General features: G+C 49.4%; 1 protein-coding gene across 3 annotated transcripts in view; it reads right to left on the reverse strand.

Moving 5' to 3' along the window:
- The window catches only part of bcar3 (BCAR3 adaptor protein, NSP family member), a 57,881-nt gene that overhangs the window by 18,134 nt on the left and 14,289 nt on the right, over positions 1-25,458 (reverse strand). For 2 of the 3 annotated variants that reach the window (XM_076989654.1, XM_076989653.1), the window contains exons 4-5: positions 10,197-10,524; positions 4,305-4,344 (exon numbers count right to left, since the gene is read on the reverse strand). In XM_076989654.1, the coding sequence (XP_076845769.1) occupies positions 4,305-4,344; positions 10,197-10,524 (368 nt within the window). Of the gene's footprint in view, positions 1-4,304; positions 4,345-10,196; positions 10,525-21,839; positions 22,244-25,458 lie in introns of those variants that run through there. The other variant, XM_076989656.1, reaches the window with a different exon arrangement.

Below are 25,458 nucleotides of genomic sequence, written 5' to 3' on the forward strand. Positions count from 1 at the left end.
TCCCCAACCCTGTAGGAAACGGAGTCTGCTTGGTGTTTGTACGCACGAGAGAGTAAAGGACCAGTTTAAAAACAGAGCTGAGACCAAGTGGTGCAGGACAGGGTAAATATACATCCATCCTCAAGGACTTATAGCAGGCTGCATGGGACGGCAGACCGTAACTACGATGTTCTCAGAAGACGCGCTGACAGACTGCGTTGAAAGACCTCGAAAGGAAGTGTATTTATAGCAGACCTCCTTGCCTCTAGGGTATGGCTTGATAAATAGCTGAATATGGGTGTTATATGTAATTATTCACAGAGGATATCTGGGTCTTAGCTGTCTACATGGGCAAAGTCTAGTTCCAGTTTCATCACACCACACAATATGGGAATGGAGTGTTTGGACACTGTACACATGGTATTAGTCCCACTGTGCTGCGTTGAACAAACTAAACCAAACATTATACTTGTCAACATGGACCCGATGTACAAATAATAATTTCTTATATCTATATATATTTGGGGGCAACAACTTGCACCATGAACCTTGAAGGTTTTAGTGTTTATCCTGAAAAGAGACCCTACAATATTTATTTTGGACAACAGCCATTCTCTGTTATATAGTTACATATTGCTCTGTGATAAACAAGTATCGCCACTAGAGGGCAAAGTGTGTCTGTGTGTATGTGCAGTGTCGGTAAGCGGGTTGTGCATTAGCACACAGACCCACTCATTGTGAATGTTTCAAGCCAGGCTATGTTAGCAGCAGCTGGCTTACAGGACCAGCTTCGGTCCTATAACGAAGGCAATCTCACCTAAATCTAGCTTCGATTCAGGGATTAGTGCGTTCGTCACTGTCTGGTTGGAACAGTTGCACTCCTAACCACCCTTAATGTCCCTTATCCGCTAGAAGTCAGCCACAACTGTTCTGAGATCAGCTGTAAGCCTTCTGGACCAGAAGGCAGTTGTGCTGTGAGTGTGGTCGGAGATCAGCGAGGCTGAGGACACCAGAGCTCACGTGGAGAACACAGGCGCCTTGTTTCTATAAAGCTCTTTCATGAGTCCTACCAGCTTACTGTGCTGTCGGCCACTGGGTGTGTGTGTGTGCCACTGGGTGTGTGTGTGTGTGTGTGTGTGTGTGTGTGTGTGTGTGTGTGTGTGTGTGTGTGTGTGTGTGTGTGTGTGTGTGTGTGTGTGTGAGATACTTGTGTGATAGCTTGTCTCCTCATGAGCACATGAAGGTCAGCGGCTGAGTTTCAGTCACGTTCATTCTTCTATCTGCTCGTCGCCCTGGCGGTTTGTGTTTGTTTGTTTTTTGCGGTGTGTTTATGTCCTTACATTCATGCACCTCCACCACGATGAGAAGATGGTTGTCTGGCAAAAACAACCACAGCTCCTCTGCATTGGCAACGTTGGCTAAACGGTATCACAGCAAGCAGTGATAGAGTTTGTAGAGTGAGTTATCACTGTAACGCCTGTTACTCATAACCGGACAGGGCACAGTTTCCTGACTGGTGCACCAAACCTGTCTGGCCTCCTTTATGAGCACCGCGATGAAGCCGTAATTTATGCCCCTCTGTCCAAACATCCTCAGCTCCCTTTCCGGGGGGAGGGTGTGGGGGAGGGGCTGCAGGAGTGGAGAGTGGGAGAGAGATGGGGGCGGGCTGGGTAATTTGCCCCCCCCCCCTTCCCTCCCCGCCACCCAATCAAATGCTATTTTTAAATGTGGAGTCCTCTTCCAAGCAGTTCCCACCCACCTTCCTCCACTCCCGAAGGTGGATGATGATAACAGCCATCTCACATCATCGTGACAGCGATCTCTGGTTCACACGCAATGCCGCTCAGCCCAGTGATTAACACTGCAGGGCCCGGGTGGAGACGGCAGCCCCCTCACTCGCTTTCACTCAAACACGTTACGATCTTGGAGAATTTCTGAGAAAGATCATGGCCTTTTAACTACCACAAGCATTCAGACAGCTCTGGGTTAGAAGTTTTCCTTCTGCACGGACTCTCTGGATCTTGACCCTGACTGCCAGCAAAACACTGGCAAGCACAAAAATGGAACTTCTATTGTGGTCCGGCCACAGGAAGTGACATCAGCATATATGCACTTTGATGTTTCTTCTCTGATTGCTAAAGTCCTGCTAGAGAAAAGCAAACATTCATCAGAAACTTCAAAAACAGTCGGGCGGGATGGAGAGAACGTTCAGTCCATAACCTTAGCTCAAACTCACTTACTCTGCACCATTTGAACATTAAACATAGCTCAAATTTAAACATGCAGCACAATTTATTCAATCTTGATTAAAGATTCAAAATGCTTAGACACATTTTTAAGCAACTTGAGGCACTTCCATACATCACAAACACATGAACTAATAGCCAAGGTGCTACATACTACATACTTTCTGGGGATTAATCCACATAAATCCCTCCTGTAGTGAGTGAGAGACAGAGATACCGCGGTTTTCTCCTACAGGCTGTGTGCATGTGACAGGTGTGCTCTGCTCTGCTGTCTCTGTGGTGTTGGTTAAACAGAACCCAGGAAATCCTACACCAGCTAATGAGGGCGAACTGAGGTTCACCTTCACCACAGAGGCGTGAGAGACAGGCTTGGCCTAGAGGAAGTTCCTGAATCCAGGTATTATCCCACAAACACACTTACACGCAACATACACACACACACACACACAACCTGCGGTGCGCAGACTCTAGTTTGTGCTTCACAGCCGATGAGTGATATTTTGGACTTTGGTTTTGTTTTTTTCCTGTATCATCCACTCACTTAAATCATATCTCCAAGTGTTTGACAGGCTGAGCTGGAGACCTTAAGCTCCACATGGGCTGTACAGTCAGCTCTCCTCAGGTTCCACATCACCATCACATGAACAATACGGCCGAGGAGGTTCGGATTCTCTTCCACCCAGTCACACCTTTGAATCACTGCTCACTATCACACTCCTGCGCAGTTCTGGTGAATCGCATGCAGCCATTGAGCAACTGTGTGTGTGTGTGTGTGTGTGTGTGTGTGTGTGTGTGTGTGTGTGTGTGTGTGTGTGTGTGTGTGAGTTTTACTGTTCATTTTAGACTGTACTGCATGTATGAGGTAAACTTTTGAAAGGCCTGTGTGTGTGTGTGTGTGTGTGTGTGTGTGTGTGTGTGTGTGTGTGTGTGTGTATGTGTGTGTGTGTGTGTGTGTGTGTGTGAGTTTTACTGTTCATTTTAGACTGTACTTCATGTATATGGTAAACTTGTGAAGGGCTAGTGTGTGTATGTGTACGTGTGTGTGTGTGTGTGTGTGTATGTGTGCGTGTGTGTGTGTGTGTGTGAGGGAGCTGGCATCTCAGCTGCCTGAGAGAACAGAATGTGTACTGACAGGGTGAAGCACGGCACGACTGCCCTCATCAGTGTGCACTGCTGCAGGTGGCCCCTTAGAAAACCTGATCCTGATCCCCCCCCCCCCCCCCCCCCCAACAGCCCAAATAACACCACTACTCTCTTCAAGCAACTCTGCACAACAAGGTTACCGAGACTGATGGCAGCCTTTCAGAAACAAATGAAACTCTCTGGTGTCCATACATATGCATCAAATGTGGGGGGGGGTTTGCGGAGCCGCAACTAATGAATGCGTTTGGATCAGTATTAGTGAAGTTACTGGTTCTGAAATAATTTCCTCATCTCCCTCACAATTAAGGCATTATTGCTGAGGATGTACTCAGTAACCTTCTCCAAGATGGATGTGATATCAAACAGAGCTGCTGTGATGTTCCTTGTGTAAACTCTGCCTCTGGGGTTTCCTGTGTTCAAGTAGGAGTTCTCTAGGGCTTTGGAGGGGGGCGTCTGTGTCTATTATCACAAACCTGCTTCCCAACCCTGCAGGCAAGGAGTCCCAGTTCAGCACTACTGTGAGATCCGATCTGAATCTGGCCCAGGTCGTGCCACATCGTACTGAAGCCATTCAGAACAACACGTACATGTGCACTTGAATAACTTTGGCTCTGTGTGTGACAGAAGCCCTGGGAGAGACACGCCGTGCTCTGTCTCGCTCGATCTGCGGAGGCTGGAGGAGACATGGAGGAACGACCGTGACCACACGTGCAAAGATCTGCACTGCAGTCGGCTCCTACTGGACGTGGACCTGGCCACCCAGACGGACATCTTGCCCAGTCCTACCCATTTACAGTGGCATCTACCGCCAGCAGGCATATTATGCAAAGATCGGAGCTGAAGACACACACACACACACACCCACACACACACACACACACAGGCACACACGCTCAACAGACATGCAAACAGTAGCAGGGGAAAGTGGAGTCTTACCTTAACATACTCCATGGTGGGGTCCATGCCTCCAGTGTCCCTGCGGCAGAGAGACAGGACTCGCTTTAGTGAACACATTCACAAACCCCCCGTCCTGTCTGCGTGAATGTATGTCAGAGAGACAGGACTCGCTTTAGTGAACACATTCACAAACCCCCCGTCCTGTCTGCGTGAATGTCTGTCTCTCTCCTGGCCTGTGTGTACTGGGTCTTTGACTGACTGAGGCAGACTGATTCTTTCCTGCCAGTGCTTCTAACCACTGAGTCCTTCACATGGCCATGTGAGGGGACCCCCCACCACACACACACACACTCACACACACACACACACACACACACACACACACACACACACACACACACACACTCACTCACTCACACAGCACTACAGATTATAGATCATATCAGGCTAAATACTGCACAAGAGGAAATACCTTATGAAGAACGACATGGAGCCATGAGGACAGCACCACCAACACGAGCTCACAACGCCGCCCGTCCCGCTAGGACAGACGTCTGGACCGCTGGGCTTGGGTCGGCCCTCCCTCTCCCACTCTCCCTGGCTCTCTCTTTCTTTCTCTTCAACTCAGGTCTCTCTCACACACTTTTTTGCGGACTCCATTTGAAACTCTCTCAGATTCAGCAGCGTAGGTTTCTGTGACTGCCACACCAAGACTGATGAAGTGTCTCACAAGCCAAACCTTCACACCCTTATATCCTTACACCAAACACTACAATATTTGCAAGATAATAGAGGTCTATTTGCGTAACGCCAATTCCCTCCTGCGGCTGTGGGACACATGACTCCCGCTACCTCACTGCAGGGTCCTGCTCGGTCCCGTCTGCTGCTGCAGTGTTTTGCTCTGCGCGGCACGCAGGACCCAGAGGGCGGAGAGGAGGTGTGGGTGTGGTGGAGGAGAGCAGAGGGGGGGGGGGGGGGTGTGGGTGTGGTGGAGGAGAGCAGAGGGGGGGGAGGAGGTGTGGGTGTGGTGGAGGAGAGCGCTCATCCTCGGGCTCCACTCAGCCCTTTCTCCATTTAGCTCCGTCTCCTCCGCCCACGCCCACTGCGGCCTTGCCTGACCCCAGCAGCCAACTTTCATCTCACACTTAAAAAACCCTGCCTTTCTGTGCCTCGTTATGGCTCCCTCCCTCTCTCCCTCTCTCTCTTCCTCTCTCTCCCTCCCTCTCTCTTCCTCTCTCTCTCTCTCTCTCTCTCTCTCTCTCTCTCTCTTTCTCCCTCTCTCCCTCTCTCCCCCCTCCTCTGTCTTGACTTCCAGTAGGGTGTGTGATTGCGTGTCATATTCCCTCAAGGGAAGAGGGCTTGTGTTTGGTGGAACAGCTAGCTCAGGTGCCCAGGGCCTTAAAGTGTCCTCCTGGAGAGAAGTAGCTCCCTTTAGACATGCGTGGGGATGCTCAATGCTTCACTGATGATCCCAAGCATCCTAATCTTCTATTTAATTTCCAGATTTGTTAAACTCCCCTACAGGCACATGGACACATGACTTGATTTAAATATGAATCCTCTAATGCACTGCAGTTGCAATCCCTAAATCTTTCTTCTAGCTGTTTATTCACTGCTTTGTCTATTACTTTGCCACCCTAAGCTGATTATGCATTTACACAACACCCCCGTGAAGTACATATCCTCTGTTACTGCAGATGTGTTACAGGGAGCTATTCTTTATTTACTAAAGGCCTCAGCATGAAAACTTTACTAGCTGGAAGTTTCTAAGCACTAATTAAACCCTCTCTGTAGGAACGTAGCGGGAGATTTATGTTAACGCTCACTCTGGGCTCCTTCAAGCTAACCATAAGTTCTGCGTCCCAGAGAGGACCGGCGGGCCCTGAACACCCATCACACATCCATCGCCCTCTGCTCCATCCGCTCTGCCAAACCACAGCTGCATTGTGTCCCACAGCAGCGGTTTGCGCCGGGCCGAGTGGACCGCGGCAGGGAGAACCCGTCAGGTCACGGAGAGGTGGGCAGGCTATTGCTGGATCTCAGTACACGCCAGTCCTCTGCAAACAAGACACTTCGCATGCAGTGAGCCTCTAATCCACAGCCACACACGGGGCTGCAGTTGAGAGCCCTTACGCAAACAGGCGTGCACACACACTCAAGGGTCTCAGTGTAACAGTGGCCATCGGACACTAGGGGCAGTGTGAGTCTGAGGCTTCATTATAACAGACCCTTCATTATTCAGTCCCTCTCTCTTTCTCTCAGTCCTTCTCTCTTTCTCTCAGTCCTTCTCTCTTTCTCAGTCTTTCTCTCTTCCTCTCAGTCCTTCTCAGTTTCTTGATACAATCACAAACTGCTCTGGCAAGGCAAGCAGCAGTTGAATCCACCTGTGTGTGTGTGTGTGTGTGTGTGTGTGTGTGTGTGTGTGTGTGTGTGTGTGTGTGTGTGTGTCTACATGTGCACGCTTGAGCACAACAAGCAGGAGAGAACTCACAAAGCTGATGGTTAAACAGATCTGTTTACACTTCAGATCAATGCGGCTGACGGAAATCCTCTGAATGATCTCCACGTCTGCACTTAAACCAGCAGTAATGATTATGCAGAAAATGATGCCAAAATCATACTGGACGGGTTTTTAAAAGCGAAGCTTATTCACAATGCACCATAAACGTAAAACCATTACTACATTGTGAAACGTCCAGCAGGTTGGTCTGGCTGGGTCCACATGTTTCGAGGTGAGCGCAGTTGTCGTGATGTTTGCTTGGGCTTATCACAGCTGTTTGTGGAGGATGTTGGTGAGGCGAGAAAAATCGAGCCGTTCCGAGAAGAGCAGGTCCTGTGATGACGTGCCCAGCACACGGGCCACGCAGCCTTCTATCACCCGCATGTTTAATCAGCTGTTATCTGCCCGTAGACCGCCGGGCCCAGATAGAACACACACACACACACACATACACACACACCTCAGAGTACACACCCACACAATCACGCACATACAGACACACACACACACACACAAATTCGCCACTGTTGCTCCCTCACTCTATGTGAATCACACACAAAGCCACGAGCACACACACACACACACACACACTGTCTTTCAGCTGGTTCGTTTTAGCCCCGCTAAAATGCTCTCGCTCTACGATGTCTCACCAAAGCATCAATCCTGCCCGTTACACACGTGCTCTCGGCCAGATCTGCTTTACCATCACCCCTTTCATCTCTTTCTCCAGCCTCCTTCACTCCAGCCGTTATCTCACCTCCAAGCTACAAGTCTTTACCTCTTCTAACCTCAGATCTCTGTAGATGTATATTGTGTGTTTCTGCATGTGTGTGTGTGTGTGTGTGTGTGTGTGTGTGTGTGTGTGTGTGTGTGTGTGTGTGTGTGTGTGTGCGTGTGTGCGTGTGTGTGGAAACAGCTGTTGTCCAAATGCAGATAAATCAGAGCAGGCCGCCTGATGTCCACCACAGGGAGAACGCTCCCTCTTAGGTTCGTGTCGTATTTGTTGTTGTTATTTTGCTCAGAGGAGTCTGCACATGAGGTCACTCCAGTACGGAGGAGCCGTGTCTACACACACCCAGCTCTGCCTTTCTGCTGTGCTGACCACCATGACCAGCCTAAAGGCCCGGCCGTCTGCCCACGGACCAGAGCCAGAAGTCTAACTCCAGCGGTCACTCACCTGCAGACGTCCAGACAGCCAGACAGACAGACAGACACGCCGGACCAGGTCAGAACTCCAGGAGCCCGGTCAAACTACTGTACACCTCAATAGCTACCTTTACCCTTGCAGACAAATCCACAAAAAGAGAAAAAAGGCTCTGTAAATTTCTGACTTGGTAAAAATACTTAATTATTAAACAAACAAACAAACAAAAAACATAAAACATAAATAGAAGTTAATAAAAAAGTTATTCTGATCTGATCTTCTGTATGAAATCCCTCCCTCAGTTCTAATAAAATCTGTTCTTGTCTACAACTCCTCAGTGTCTTTTCCCCTATCTTCTCCTATCTTCTCCTCTCTTCTCCTCTCCTCTCCTCTCTCCCCATATGCACACAGACACTGTGGTCTACCTCATCATCTTTTCCACATGTCATGCGGAGTTGCAGCGAGGTGTCGTTATGGCGATGAGAGGTCACTTCCTGCTCTGTGGTGGGCGGGGCCCTGCTCTGTTATGTAGCGCCGCCATTTTTCACCATCGCTGTTTTTCTCTGGTGCTGAACTAACAGACCAATATTAGATAACCTTCCAAATGTCAGGGGGACAGATGCTGTCGTCCTTGGCCGAACCAGACACACACCAACGCATTAAAACACGTTCACGCAATGACGCACTATTTGTCCGGTGCGTACGAGGGCTGTGTTTGTATTGTCAGAGTCTACTAGAGTCAAAACGCAGGATAGGCCACCATGTAACATCCAGTCTTGTAATAGGAGCAGCTATTATCTCAGTAGGTGATATGTAACATGAGTGGGTGAACCAATTACCCATAATGCCACAGCGGGGATATAAGGTAATAACTCATATGATAAAAGTTTTTTTTGGATGTGCTTGTCACTTGTTAAGAAGGCCTTTGTAGTGCTTCCCCTAAGGGATGAAGACACGAGACACAAGAGAACCTGTGAGCGCACCATTAATGATCTCCAACAGCGGGACAGAGGTCTTGGTTTGTTTTGTCTTTTAAGTAGAGTTTTTAAAAGGAGAATGAAGACAAAGGTTTGGCTCTGAGAGCTGTTGGAGTGTGCCCATAGCTCCCCTCCTCGTACAGCTGCTCTCTGGGGCTGTGGAGAGCATGGAGATCATCGCTCCTTTGGCCAGGACTCCTTTGCTGAGGCAGAGATCCTATCACAGAAGGTGGACCTGTTTATCAGGGCTAATTCAAACACTGCTGCTTTGTTAACCCATTGTGATAAAGAAATCAGAGACAGACTGGCCTAAGGCTGGAGATGGAGACAGGAGGGGAGAGACACGGTGAGACATGGAGTCATGGAGATGGGGGAGACACAGGTTGACAGACAGCGGGGTAACGAGAGAGAGGCAGAATAGAATAACAGAACTGATGACTGGTTAGTAGATTATATCTAAGCTGGCTGGCATGGTTACTGTAACCATGCAATAAACAGTGAGCAAGAGCAATTAGGTTGGCTACTAAACACCAGTGCGTTAGGTCGGCCGTTAGATAAAGTTTTAAACTGCTCGGAGCAAGTGAAGCTCGCATATTAAACCAATTTCACTGGTGTAATTTTACCAGTTTGTTTGTTTTGTTGTTTGTTTTGCGTGACTGCGGCGAGCCTGATGTGTTAGGTATGCGTTGCTTTATTTCACCAGGATGTCAGTGCGGAAGTGAAGTGCACGTGTGAAAGAGCAGGTCATCGCTCGTCCTGACGACGGCGTGTGTCACGCGCTTGTGTTGATCATCACTACCGAAAAAGCATCAGATGGGAAGGGTGGACAGTTGCACTTCCTCCTGTCTGTCTAAGTGTGACCGCTAGGCAAACATGTTTATTACAAAATCAGCTGCCCTATGTGTGGTTGGTGCTTTCCAACCAATTTAGCCTCTGAAAATGTTAACAAGCCTTACAAAAGAGGAATATAAAAACGACGACCCTGCTGCTGCTGTTATGACTGGACCCTTATCAATGGGGAGAAATGAGACGATCGCTGACCTTCAATAAAAACGAATGTCGGAGGGTCAGCGGCTGCCCAATCACGTCTGCGGCGGGAGCAGCGTGCTGGCCTACAGCCAGACACGCCCTCCTTCTAATAACAGAAGGAGCTTCTTGGCAGCTCCCGACAACGGGCAGAAAGGTAGCCGCCTCGACCCTGGAGGAAGCAGGCGGCTCGTGTGTGTGTGCCTGACTGTGAGGTGCGGCCGGGTCCTCACGGGGAGGGCGGAGAGAGGGCGTGCGGTGCTGGGTGGGGACGGGTGGTTCACCTGTGGGCCGTTAGCTCCTTCCGTCCGGCGCTGAGAGGCTGGTGCTCCTCTATCACGTTGCGCAGGAGCGGGGAGGACGGCAGGGGAGAACGGGCGGGGTGCGGGACTGTCCCGCACACCTCCCAGGGCCTGGCGGGACCACCAACGCCTCCTGCCTTCTTCCTGCGGGGCAAGGTGCCGTGGATGGAGCCGGCACGGTAGGAGGGCGGGGCCGTCGGGGGCACACCCGGGCTCAGCAGGTCCATGGAGGAAGCCAGCGGGCACTGGCGCCCCACGTGCAGGTTCCTGGGCAGGCTGGCGAACCTCCCCTCTGCCATCATCCTCAGGTCTGCAGAGAGGTGAGCGCACAGTGGGATGAAGAAGAATGCATAATTAAAAGAGAGACCGTGACCTCATAGGTCATGTATTCCCTCCGCACAGCTGCTACTACGTCTCATAACCAGGACATGCAGTTACTGTATTCCATGCATTTCATACCAGACAAAAGTACAAATTATGCAGTGCTATGATTACATAGCTGCCTGAGGGAGAGAGAAGGGGGGGGGGGGGGGGTTGACAGATATGGCTGCCGCTAAGAGGGAACCTGCCATCTGACCACATGAGCAGCAGATAAGACTCCTGTGCGTTAAAGCTGTTTACTCCAGCATTCCACGGCCTGCCTGTGGGCCCACTGGCTGGTGTCAAAGTGCCTTCATCTGCTTCCCACCAGAGGCGGGACAGACTCGGTGGCTCTGAGATCCTCACTCTCCGCGTGATACCATCTCTTCACTTGTTCTTGCACGTCAAACCACAAGTGTCTTACTCATATCTGGATGTATACGGACCAACAATGTGGACACAGAGTTGTTGTTGTTTTCCTTCCTGTGAAGGATCTCGTTGACTCCTGGTTAATGCAGGTGAGCTGAGTGCTCCTGTCATTAAAGTGCAATCTCAGGACACTCAGGGTTGTCAGGTACAGGTGTGATCTCTATACCTACATTTCTTTCTTTTCTTTTGAGCCCAGGGCTCTGAACCCCCCCCCCCCCTCTCTCTCTCTATTTCTCTCTCTCTCTCTCTCTCTCTCTCTCCATATATGTTCTTCCAACTTCTAGAATAAAAATCACAGCACCACTAAAACATTACAAACAATGCCCCACCCAGTGTGAATTAATGAAAGCCATCATAGGTGTTACATGAGCCTGCTTAAGAAACAGAAAGCAGAAGTGGTGTGTGGCTGAACTGGCCCAGACACAGTCACTGCAGGGTTGTGTGTGACTGAACTGGCCCAGACACAGTCACAGCTGGGTTGTGTGTGACTGAACTGGCCCAGACACAGTCACAGCTGGGTTGTGTGTGACTGAACTGGCCCAGACACAGTCACTGCTGGGTTGTGTGTGGCTGAACTGGCCCAGACACAGTCACAGCTGGGTTGTGTGTGACTGAACTGGCCCAGACACAGTCACTGCTGGGTTGTGTGTGATTGAACTGGCCCAGACACAGTCACTGCTGGGTTGTGTGTGATTGAACTGGCCCAGACACAGTCACTGCTGGGTTGTGTGTGATTGAACTGGCCCAGACACAGTCACTGCTGGGTTGTGTGTGATTGAACTGGCCCAGACACAGTCACTGCTGGGTTGTGTGTGACTGAACTGGCCCAGACACAGTCACTGCTGGGTTGTGTATGATTGAACTGGCCCAGACACAGTCACTGCTGGGTTGTGTGTGATTGAACTGGCCCAGACACAGTCACTGCAGGGTTGTGTGTGATTGAACTGGCCCAGACACAGTCACTGCTGGGTTGTGTGTGATTGAACTGGCCCAGACACAGTCACTGCTGGGTTGTGTGTGATTGAACTGGCCCAGACACAGTCACTGCAGGGTTGTGTGTGATTGAACTGGCCCAGACACAGTCACTGCTGGGTTGTGTGTGATTGAACTGGCCCAGACACAGTCACTGCTGGGTTGTGTGTGACTGAACTGGCCCAGACACAGTCACTGCTGGGTTGTGTATAATTGAACTGGCCCAGACACAGTCACTGCTGGGTTGTGTGTGATTGAACTGGCCCAGACACAGTCACTGCTGGGTTGTGTGTGACTGAACTGGCCCAGACACAGTCACTGCTGGGTTGTGTGTGACTGAACTGGCCCAGACACAGTCACTGCTGGGTTGTGTGTGATTGAACTGGCCCAGACACAGTCACTGCTGGGTTGTGTGTGATTGAACTGGCCCAGACACAGTCACTGCTGGGTTGTGTGTGATTGAACTGGCCCAGACACAGTCACTGCTGGGTTGTGTGTGATTGAACTGGCCCAGACACAGTCACTGCTGGGTTGTGTGTGATTGAACTGGCCCAGACACAGTCACTGCTGGGTTGTGTGTGACTGAACTGGCCCAGACACAGTCACTGCTGGGTTGTGTATAATTGAACTGGCCCAGACACAGTCACTGCTGGGTTGTGTGTGATTGAACTGGCCCAGACACAGTCACTGCTGGGTTGTGTGTGACTGAACTGGCCCAGACACAGTCACTGCTGGGTTGCGTGTGACTGAACTGGCCCAGACACAGTCACTGCTGGGTTGTGTGTGATTGAACTGGCCCAGACACAGTCACTGCTGGGTTGTGTATGATTGAACTGGCCCAGACACAGTCACTGCTGGGTTGTGTGTGATTGAACTGGCCCAGACACAGTCACTGCAGGGTTGTGTGTGATTGAACTGGCCCAGACACAGTCACTGCTGGGTTGTGTGTGATTGAACTGGCCCAGACACAGTCACTGCTGGGTTGTGTGTGATTGAACTGGCCCAGACACAGTCACTGCAGGGTTGTGTGTGATTGAACTGGCCCAGACACAGTCACTGCTGGGTTGTGTGTGATTGAACTGGCCCAGACACAGTCACTGCTGGGTTGTGTGTGACTGAACTGGCCCAGACACAGTCACTGCTGGGTTGTGTATAATTGAACTGGCCCAGACACAGTCACTGCTGGGTTGTGTGTGATTGAACTGGCCCAGACACAGTCACTGCTGGGTTGTGTGTGACTGAACTGGCCCAGACACAGTCACTGCTGGGTTGTGTGTGACTGAACTGGCCCAGACACAGTCACTGCTGGGTTGTGTGTGATTGAACTGGCCCAGACACAGTCACTGCTGGGTTGTGTGTGATTGAACTGGCCCAGACACAGTCACTGCTGGGTTGTGTGTGATTGAACTGGCCCAGACACAGTCACTGCTGGGTTGTGTGTGACTGAACTGGCCCAGACACAGTCACTGCTGGGTTGTGTGTGACTGAACTGGCCCAGACACAGTCACTGCTGGGTTGTGTGTGATTGAACTGGCCCAGACACAGTCACTGCTGGGTTGTGTGTGATTGAACTGGCCCAGACACAGTCACTGCTGGGTTGTGTGTGATTGAACTGGCCCAGACACAGTCACTGCTGGGTTGTGTGTGACTGAACTGGCCCAGACACAGTCACTGCTGGGTTGTGTGTGATTGAACTGGCCCAGACACAGTCACTGCTGGGTTGTGTGTGATTGAACTGGCCCAGACACAGTCACTGCTGGGTTGTGTGTGATTGAACTGGCCCAGACACAGTCACTGCTGGGTTGTGTGTGACTGAACTGGCCCAGACACAGTCACTGCTGGGTTGTGTGTGCTCAGCCCATTAGAGAAGACTGTTAAGCATAGTCACCCACACACACAAGCATATTCATGGCAGTGCTGGTGCTATGATCTGTGCCCTTTGTCTCTTTGCGGTGTATGTGTGTGCACATGTGTGTAACTCAATCTCACACCGCAACATCTTCTCCTCTCATGATCTCATTCCAGCCAGAGGGGCAGATTCCACATTGAGACTACAATAGTCCACCCAAACCCATTCCACTGCCCTGTTACCCCCCTGTAACCATGCAACAACCCCAACAGCATGGCGCACACTGGCGTTTGTCACCCACATGATGATGAAGCCATTCCAAGGTGTGTGAGTCTGCACGCTGAACCTCACCTCACTCACCTCACCTCAGCACTCTCACCTCACATACCTCACCTCTCTCACCTCACCTCTCTCACCTCACATACCTCACCACTCTCACCTCACATACCTCACCTCACCACACTCACCTCTCTCACCTCACATACCTCACTCACATACCTCACCTCACATACCTCACCTCTCTCACCTCACATACCTCACCTCACCTCTCTCACCTCACCACACTCACCTCACATACCTCACCTCTCTCACCTCACATACCTCACCTCACCTCTCTCACCTCACCTCTCTCACCTCACCACACTCACCTCTCTCACCTCACACACCTCACCTCTCTCACCTCACATACCTCACTCACATACTTCACCACACTCACCACAAATACCTCACCTCTCTCACCTCACATACCTCACCTCACCTCTCTCACCTCACCACACTCACCTCACATACCTCACGTCTCTCACCTCACATACCTCACCTCACCACACTCACCTCTCTCACCTCACACACCTCACCTCACCTCTCTCACCTCACATACCTCACTCACATACCTCACCTCACTCACCTCACCACACTCACCTCACATACCTCACCTCACTCACCTCACCACTCTCACCTCACATACCTCACCACTCTCACCTCACATACCTCACCTCTCTCACCTCACCACACTCACCTCACATACCTCACCTCTCTCACCTCACATACCTCACCACTCTCACCTCACATACCTCACCTCTCTCACCTCACCACACTCACCTCACATACCTCACCTCTCTCACCTCACATACCTCACCTCTCTCACCTCACCACACTCACCTCACATACCTCACCTCTCTCACCTCACCACACTCACCTCACATACCTCACCTCTCTCACCTCACATACCTCACCTCTCTCACCTCACCTCTCTCACCTCACCTCTCTCACCTCACATACCTCACCACTCTCACCTCACATACCTCACCTCTCTCACCTCACCACACTCACCTCACATACCTCACCTCTCTCACCTCACATACCTCACCTCTCTCACCTCACCTCTCTCACCTCACATACCTCACCTCTCTCACCTCACCTCACCTCTCTCACCTCACATACTTCACCTCACATACCTCACCTCACCACAGTCACCTCTCTCACCTCACATACCTCACCTCACTCACCTCACCACACTCACATACCTCACCTCACATACCTCACCTCTCTCACCTCACATACCTCACAACTCTCACCTCACATACCTCACCTTAGCACTCTCACCTCACATACCTCACCTCTCTCACCTCACATACCTCACAACTCTCACCTCACATACCTCACCTCACTCACCTCACCTCACCACTCTCACCTCACATACCTCACCTCACTCACCTCACTCACCACTCTCACCTCACATACCTCACTCACCTCACCTCACCACTCTCAACTCACATACCTCACTCACCTCACCTCACCACTCTCACCTCACATACCTCACCTCACTCACCTCACTCACCTCACCTCACCACTCTCACCTCACATACCTCACCTCACTCACCTCACTCACCTCACCTCACCACTCTCACCTCACATACCTCACAACTCTCACCTCACATACCTCACCTCACTCACCTCACCTCACCACTCTCACCTCACATACCTCACCTCACTCACCTCACTCACCACTCTCACCTCACATACCTCACTCACCTCACCTCACCACTCTCACCTCACATACCTCACTCACCTCACCTCACCACTCTCACCTCACATACCTCACCTCACTCACCTCACTCACCTCACCTCACCACTCTCACCTCACATACCTCACCTCACTCACCTCACTCACCTCACCTCACCACTCTCACCTCACATACCTCACTCACCTCACCTCACCACTCTCACCTCACATACCTCACCTCACTCACCTCACTCACCTCACCACTCTCACCTCACATACCTCACTCACCTCACCTCACCACTCTCACCTCACATACCTCACTCACCTCACCTCACCACTCTCACCTCACATACCTCACTCACCTCACCTCACATACCTCACTTACCTCACCTCAGCACTCCTCACCTCACCACTCTCACCTCACATACCTCACCTCACTCACCTCACCACACTCACATACCACACTCACCTCACATACCTCACCTTAGCACTCTCACCTCACATACCTCACCTCACTCACCACTCTCACCTCACATACCTCACTCACCTCACCTCACCACTCCTCACCTCACTCACCTCACATACCTCACCTCACTCACCTCACCTCACCACTCTCACCTCACATACTCACCTCACCTCACCACTCTCACTCAATACCTCACTCACCTCACCTCACATACCTCACTCACCTCACCTCACATACCTCACTCACCTCACCTCACATACCTCACTCACCTCACCTCAGCACTCTCACTTCACCACTCTCACCTCACCACTCTCACCTCACATACCTCACTCACCTCACCTCAGCACTCTCACCTCACATACTCACCTCACCTCACCACTCTCACCTCACATACCTCACTCACCTCACCTCACATACCTCACTCACCTCACCTCACATACCTCACTCACCTCACCTCACATACCTCATCTCACTCATCTCACCACACCACACTCACCTCCTCACATATCTCACCTACCATACACCCATTCCCTACTTATACTGTGTGTGTAATGGCTCATGAAAGCTCTCTGTGTTAAACCTCTTCAAATCTAAACTTATCATATTCTTCAGTATCTACTACAAAATTTTCAGCAGCTTCATTGAAAGTACAGAAAAAAGACTGAGGAATGAGAGTCTGGAGTCTATGGAGGCTTCTCGGAGTGTCAGGAGTTCATGGGAGTCTGGGGTTTGATCCCAGACCCTGCACTGTCCTGAGTGTTTACACCGCAGTATGCCACACCTGGAGCACCTGCGTGCCGTCCACGGCCTTGAAATGCGACACTCCATTCACTCTTACTGCTTTTCATGTGGTGCGGATCGGGTAGCAGGCGTTAACATGCACAGGTCCCCACCACAGTGCTTCTTCCAGCTGCCTGGAACGCACCCGCAGTAGTGCTGTAGTCATCTCCGCCGCTCCACACCTCACCTTTCACTCACGCAGCCAGGAGGACGGTCGGCACGGCCGGATCTGAGCCCCACGGCCCACTCCGGGGCATTCCAGCGCAAACGCCTGCTTCCTCAGGTCAGAGAGCAGTCAGGCGGAACTAGCCGAGCTCAGAAAACAGCGGCCTATGAGTCGGGCTTTCGTAATAACGGTGAGATAGCGATGGACAAAAGATAAACAACCGATAAGCACTACCAGCTTCTTGCTAAGCATGATGGGTATGTGAGTCAGAGAGCCGTGCTGTGTTACTCACCTAAACCAGTATGTTCAGCATGGCGATAAGGTGAGGTGAAAGGTCACCACCCTGCAGCCTAACGAACCCACAGAGAGCAGCATCCCACAGCAGAGGAGGGCAGGAGGCCAGCCATATCTGCCCATGACTCCTCTCCTGACATGCTCTCTGAAATCTCTGCAAATCCCTCGGTCACTCCCTTTCATGCTCGGGGGACGAAACCCCTCAGCACCTCGCGCGCCTACAGCGTGCCGTCATTTTCCGCTGGCATGCATTCAGCGCTTTATATAACCACCGTCTGGCATGTGCGATTGGCGCTCCCTGGTGGAGTGGAGGACTCTGGGTAGTAGGGCAGGAACCCCAAGGCCACAGTGTGTGGCGGGGGAGACAGCTGGTGGCCCTTAAGAAATACAAGGGTTTTACAGGATTACACAGCACAGATAGTTAATGGTTAACTTTTTCCGATAGCCAGAGGTCATGAATATGCAAAATGCAAGATAAATTTGTAATAAATCTTATTTGTGACAGAGTACATTTGCCCAACTTAATGGCCCCATCTCAAATGTTACACTCATTTTTCTTTCTAATATTAAATGTCCCATGGTGCAGTTCATTCTGTCCTTCACATGGCTTCTGTGTCTCGACAGTCATTAAAGACACAGTCCAGTCAGTCAACAGCTATTTCTCATTTATAAATGTCCCTCCCTCCCACTCCTCTATCCATCTCTCTCCCTTTCCCTCCCTCTCTCTCCCTTTCTCCCTCCCTCCCTCACTCCCCCCCCTCTCTCTCTCTCTCACTCTCACTTTTTAACCTTTCAATGCACCAGCTGTTTGTTCCTCATATCATTCTCTACATTACACAACACACACACACACACACACACACACACACACACACACACACACACACACACACACCAGAGGTGGGACCAAGTCAGTGTTTTGCAAGTCTCAAGTAAGTCCAAGTCTTTATACCTCAAGTCCCGAGTCAAGTCTCAAGCAAAGACACTCAAGTCAAGTCAAGTCTCGAGTCAAGACAGGCAATAGTCAAGTCAAGTCCCAAGTCTGAAACTTGGAATTTCAAGTCCTTTCGAGTCTTTTTTTTTTTTTTTTACCAATGTTGCAGGTATATTTTAAATGTAAATAACAGACATGCGTTCTTTTTAAAATCTGTATTCTCCTCAAATCTTGATAAAACATGTGCAACTGAAAACACGAAGTATAAAAAAAAATTAAAATTACACCTCTTTATTGCACAGTTAAATTTGTTAAACTTAGCTGCAAAAATATTCATACTTTAAACTACAATTTTCCAGAAATAAATATTCTGTGAAAAAGTTCATAAGTAGAACTCATGTTTAAATAAAAAGTGCTGATATTTTCACAGTACAATACAAAGAACCATAACAGCATTTTCCCTCTCTTCATCTTATCTGGTTTCTTGGAGAACATGTGTGAGTGACACAAGACAAACAAATATAAGAACTGAACAATTAACAGGAATCTGCAACTTTAGACATTTCAGTAAACTATTCTGCATTGCATTTGCTGGTCAAAAGTCTGTATGTCATTTTGTGCACGATGAATGATGTCCCCATAGCTGAAAACTCGCTCCCACTTTTGTCAATATATTTTTTTTCTCGACGTAGATGTCTTCAAATACACAATCCATGCTGAGATAGAACTGGGATATTATGATGGTGACAGAGAGAGGCTCTCTTCCAGAGTTCAGATACAGAACCCAGGGTTACCAACTCTCACGCATTGAGCGTGAGACACACGCATTTGACCGTCTTCACACGCTCTCACGCCACACAACCGATTTCTCACGCCGGAAAAATTCTAGTTTATTTACCTCTGATCCACATCTATGATTCAATGAGTTACTAGTTCGCTCTGGCACCAACCACTGGCGATCGATCGATCGCGATATAATACTTAATTTGTGTCCATTTTACACCCCGCCCGGTAAAAATTTACGTTCGCCAACCCCCCATTTGATTGGTTGTGCTGCAGCTCATGCACACACACACGTACAGAGTGTGGAAAAGCAGAGGACTGGTCTGCGTCAGAAGGACGGAAATGAAATTAATGGGGCGCACTTATAAATATTATTATGCGTTTTAAAATTTTAGATTTGGGGTAAAAAAAATCAAGTCTTTGCAAGTAACAGGTTCAAGTCCAATTCAAGTCCCAAGTTATTGGTGTAAAAGTCCAAGTCAAGTCTAAGTCTCTGAATAATTTTTTCAAGTCAAGTCAAAGTCTAATAATAATGACTCGAGTCTGACTCGAGTCCAAGTCATGTGACTCGAGTCCCCACCTCTGACACACACACACAGATTCCACTTCTCTGGTTCATTCTGTTTCTGACATTCTGTCATCTAAGTGTGACTTAAGACTCCTTTGTTTTCTGGGGACTCCATGGTTGTAATCTCTGCTGAGTTCCTCCGTACCTCCTCTCGTTCACGGTGAAGGTCTTGTGGAGCCATTCAGCCTCCTCAGGCCTTTGTTTTTAATAAAGCCGCTCTGGACCCATGCTAACTTACTTTAATGCAGATTAGCTGGAAACACTTACGCAACAGTATTAGAGGCTGATGTAGCAAGCGGATCAGAAGAATAACGGACCCATCGCTGGGTCACGTTATTTTTGTGTCTTGCTCATGTAGACACTTGACACAGCTCTGAGAGCACACAGAGTCACCCGCCCACTCTTCAGAGCTTAAATTCATAAGAGAGGCAAATATTCTGCGGCTTTCAAAACAACGAGCGAACTATTCTCATAGCTGGATTCTCTCGGCCCACCCACCCCCTCCTCGCCCCCCACGGGAGCTGGTGGGAATCTCGTGAATAATGCAGTTGCCCTTTAATTAATTCAAACCTGCTTACGGGGGACAAAGGCCCGGGTGAGTGTGTGGGTTTAAAGAGCTCTCAGCACAGCAGCCCGGGAAAGAGAAGGTCTTCTCTACTTCAAATGGAGCAGCACAGTGTCCAAATCGATAAGAACACGTAAGGAAGCCCAACAGGAAACTTTAACATTCTAATTGGCAATTTACTCTGTTTGTTCATTGGGGATTTGGTCTAATGGAGCATTCGAACATGCGCTCTAAATGATCATGTCCACTCTATGTGTTCTGTGAGTTTCTGGTTCTGATCTGCGGTGGTGTGCTCTATTAGAGACAAACGCCACTATTTCTAAGAATTACGCACCCACAAACACAGAATCTCAGTGGACCGGTTACAACAGGAGACAGCATGGGAATGTCCTGTTGCTCTCCTGCACACGGGGAGCAGGACATATGGGCCATACATCACGCCCTGCGCCCCAGACGACGCACTTTCACCCCTCCGTGGCCTTTTTCTCCTTCTGCAACACAGAGTCACAAGAGTGCGTGGCCACAAATCACACCTCAAGTGCCACCGCAGCCTGATTCAGGAAAGACGCCCGATCCATCTCATCGGCGACGGACGTGCAGAAGTGTGAACGCACCGCACACCCATTGTGATCTTGCTATAAAGCAGCCATTTTAAGTGCCACGGTGCAGATCACAAGCGTGTTTTCTGAGCGCGACACAACAGCAGTGACAGCAGCACAGCTAATCCAGCGCTGGAGCAAGAGGACGGGATTAGATGATGCACCCCACGTCTTGCCCAAGTCTCCAGCAGCAAGTCTTGACAAGCAAATTACTGGCACACACACACACACACACACACACACACACAAACAAAGGAACAATACTTTTCACGGACCGTTCCTTTGAGGGGGGGCTATGAGAAGAGATGCCCCCTAACACCCCCCCCCCCCCCCCATGTTGCTATGGTACGACCCGTAGCCTTGCTTTCAGACTGTGAGTCAAGCAGAAAGATGGGAGGCATATCCATCACGAGATCATTAAAGTTCTCAGCAGTGGCTGCCACTCTTACACACACACACACACACACACGCGCGCGCACACACACAGCCCTCCAGCGAGAGCAGTTTTTTTAGACATTCACACCAACAGAGTTATAAGCGTACTGTCACAACCCAGAGGCAGACGGAGTCTAACACTCTTTTTCTCTTCATTTACGGTAAATCCAGTATTACATCAAACTGAATTTTATTTGACATGTACTTTCTTTACTTGATTTGTACTGTATTTACATTTCCCTTACCACAATATAAATCATAAAGACTTTACAGCAAACAAATCACAACCTGATTAAATCTCTGTCCACACATTTTTCTCCTCTCTAAGAAAAAAGGAGCATGTGTTACACCTACAACTGAGCAAACTCAAGTACACAATTTAAACCTTTGGAATCAAACCTCACACTCAGCGCTGAAGCGTACCTGTCTGAACGTAGACTGGAGTATCCTGGCAAACACGCACACGCCGATAGTTCTTCCTTCTCCTAGCAGTGACTGAAAGTAGCTCACAGCTCTGAAGCAGTCATGGTGACCCAGCGCACAGGTTCCCAGTGACGGATAACCGGCGTATCCAGTGACAAGAGCTCTCTGCTTCCTTGAGAACAGACCTGCCCCACTGCCACTGTCCTGCTATGAACTGTGCAGGAGATTTTCTCTACAGGAGTCTCTCTCTCTCTCTGTCTCTCTCTCTCTGTCTCTCTCTCTGTCTCTCTCTCTCTGTCTCTCTCTCTCTCTCTCTCTCTCTCTCTCTCTCTGTCTCTCTCTCTCTGTCTCTCTCTCTCTGTCTCTCTCACTCTGTCTCTCTCTCTCTTGCTCGCTCTTTGGTTCCCCTCAGGGGAGTGATTGAGGTTTTCCCAGACACACCCTCTTTACTGGGCAGAACTTGAGGAGTTGTCTCACACACCCAGCTGACTGGCCAGTCCCTACCCCCAGCCTCTCCCATTCTCTCTCTCTGTGTGTGTGTGTGTGTGTGTGTGTGTGTGTGTGTGTGTGTGTGTGTGTGTGTGTGTGTGTGTGTGTGTGTGTGTGTGTCCTCAGATTACTACCCTCCAACGCAATCTTTATTCACTTGTACACAGTTTTACATTCTGTCATTCATCACACCACTGCTACTGTTAAACAAAGACTTTAAAGAGTTGTTTAAGGTTAACAGTGTTGGTTTCTCAGAGCCTCTAACTCTGTGCTGTGAGAGGAGAGACAGGAGAGCCTGCAGTAAGAACTCTGGTCTGGAGACCCGGTGAAGCAGGGGCCAGTGCTGCTGTGGTCAGTCAAACGCGTACTTTCCCCTCTCTTTGTCCTCAGATTCCTCCTCATTGTCTGCAGGACGATAACAAACAGCTCAGCGATTACCCCTTCCTGTCCACAGCAGGCAGACGGCAACTTTGTTTGGGGTGGGGTGGGGCTGGCTATAGGGATGGGATGGTTGGGGGGGGGGGGGGGGGGTGCATGAGACAGCATGCTTTGGTTTTGACTCCTTGTGAGGTCCTGAGACCTGTACCAGAACAACCACATCTAGACCCTTGAGACACTGAGGTTCTCATCTGAATCAGCGTGTTTTATTGTGGCTGATAAATGCAGGCTGAGAAAACTACAAATGAGTTTAATGGCTGAAGCCGCTGACACAGAACCAGACATCCGAGCTTAAGAGGCATCGTCTCGTGTTCCTCGTGTATGTTCCACATATTTCTCACGGTCATAAGGAGGCATGGTCATGAAATAAAGCTCTGTATCTGACATCCTACAGACTACAGACAACACTGGAGTCATAGCATATGGTTGATAATCTCATATTCCATTGTGACTTTATGCAGTTTAATCCCTAAAGTCCCCAAATGTTTCTACTACGACACCCACAATGAGTGATATGAATTAAGGACAGAGGAGAACTGACATGATTCTACAGCTTTGTCTACCTTCTCTCACTCCTTCTCTCTTTTCAGTCGTCCTTCAGCCTGATAAACTGCACCTCCTCGGGCATCTAAAGTCCAAGCAGGAGTGCCTGACCCGGCCACCTGTAAACCCCCCAGCAGTGAACTCCAGCCAGGGGGGAGGGAGACCTGTCTCCCCTTTCACACTGAAAGTTTTTTCACAAAGCTGAACTGAGAAATATCACTTTTTTTAGTTTCAGTTGGAGAAACCAACAACTGTATTCGAGTTTCATTTCATAATCATCATTTTCATACATTAAAAAGATACAGACGCCACAGCTCAGAATGCTCCCAGGTACTGATGTGGACTGAATGGTAGGTCAGATGTGGAATGTGGCCTGGGTTAGTCACCTCAGAGACTTGAGTAGCACCAGGCACCAGGCTGACAATCAGACTGTCCCTGAAGAACCGACCGTTTCCCCAACACACAGCTCCTGTTTGTCACAACTCTCTCTATCTGTCTCTCCGTCCTCCCTCTCTTCCTCTGTCCTTCTGGTACTTCTTTTCTCTCATTCTTTCTCTCTCTCTTTGTGTGTGTGTGTGTGTGTGTGTGTGTGTGTGTGTGTGTGTGTGTGTGTTCCAAGGACAGTACTCATAGTCTTTTCTTTGCTCTGTCCAAGGCTGAATGAAAGGGCTGTTTACCAGGACATGAAATGTAAACTGTGCTGCTGTTTTTTCGGAAATGCCCCATTCCACCACTTTAGTCAGTAAGGAGGGTCTTGAACTGATATAAAGCCCATTTCCTGCTGAAAGTGAAAACTTGAGGTCAGACTGTAGTCAGGAAAGCACGATTTCCAACTATCTGTAGCTGCTAAGAGCCGAGTACCCTGTATGCATTTGCACACTTAGTACACACCAAAAAGAACAAATCAGCATGGATATGAAAAGATCTGAAAACATGTTTCGTTTTTAACCTGAGGAACAATAAACTCCCGATCTTGTTGGCCAGATCTATTTTGGGACTTCTGCCTCATCAAGTCATGATGTAGAACGTGCTCATGAAGGCCGGTGTTTTCTAGCAGGAACTGAAGGCAGCTCACATGAGCATTACTGACCGTCATGTGCTGTCACCTGTTAACACAGCGCTGTCACCAAGTCCAGTGGCCTTCAGAATCAAACCTAACAAAACACATGCGACCTGATCCAGGATCAGACGAAGCCTTGCTGGTTGGGATTCCTGAAATGGTTGTGAAATGTCAATGTATCATCCCAATTATCCACACTGGAATGAAGTCATATAGCCAGGGTCAACTTGTAGGGTCGCTGAATTTAAACACTTACCTGACCGTGGCTAGTCCATGACTAGTCCATGACTGTTAGCCGCTGTTCGTGAAGACACACAGTCCCAGTTCACGAGTGACATTTGTCAGACAAACGAGAGAGGTTAATGAGGGGAGGTGTGAAAAGGCAGTGACTGTTTTACAGCCAGGCCATCTTCAACCTTGGGAGAAACCGGCCATGTTTGTCACCGTTTTCTCTCTGGATGTGCTGGGTTTCCAAACATGTTTTGATTTTGCGATGTTGTTGTCACTGTTGGTTTTCTGCTTCGTTCTGAACCACGGTAGAGAGGAGCCTGACTGGAAGCAGCAACGTGAGGGTGCTCCTCACGACCCACAGGAGACCACACACCCGAGGAACATTCCGGAAAAAAGAAAAAAAAAGAGCGCAGCCGGCACATACAAAATGTCCGTGTAATGTGAGGGTGAACACCCATGTTGACATCTGACTGCTAGCACTTTACCCAGAATCTCTGAGAGTCTCATCACTGGAATCAAGAACGTCTCTATAGGTCGACTGGAGTCTCATTTTCAGTCTAGATGTCTAACTGCTGTAAAGGTTAGTTGTTTAACGTGTTTAGCCTATCAAATAAATGCCACACTCTCCACAGGCTCAAGAGAATAGAAAACAACAGCACACCACTCCACGACTAACTCATGTGGGAAAACATTAGACAAGCTGCTGAATCAACCACTAAATATCCAACTATACCTACCAGCTACTAAACAACCAAATTCTCAAGAAAACAGCTCAAATAATGAGTCTCGGCTATAAATAATGCACCCAAGCAAGCCCTTCCATGTCCAAATGTGTTTGTGACCCTTACTGTGAATTTA

This window comes from Brachyhypopomus gauderio, unplaced genomic scaffold, assembly GCF_052324685.1.
Source record: "Brachyhypopomus gauderio isolate BG-103 unplaced genomic scaffold, BGAUD_0.2 sc69, whole genome shotgun sequence".
NCBI lineage: Eukaryota > Metazoa > Chordata > Actinopteri > Gymnotiformes > Hypopomidae > Brachyhypopomus > Brachyhypopomus gauderio.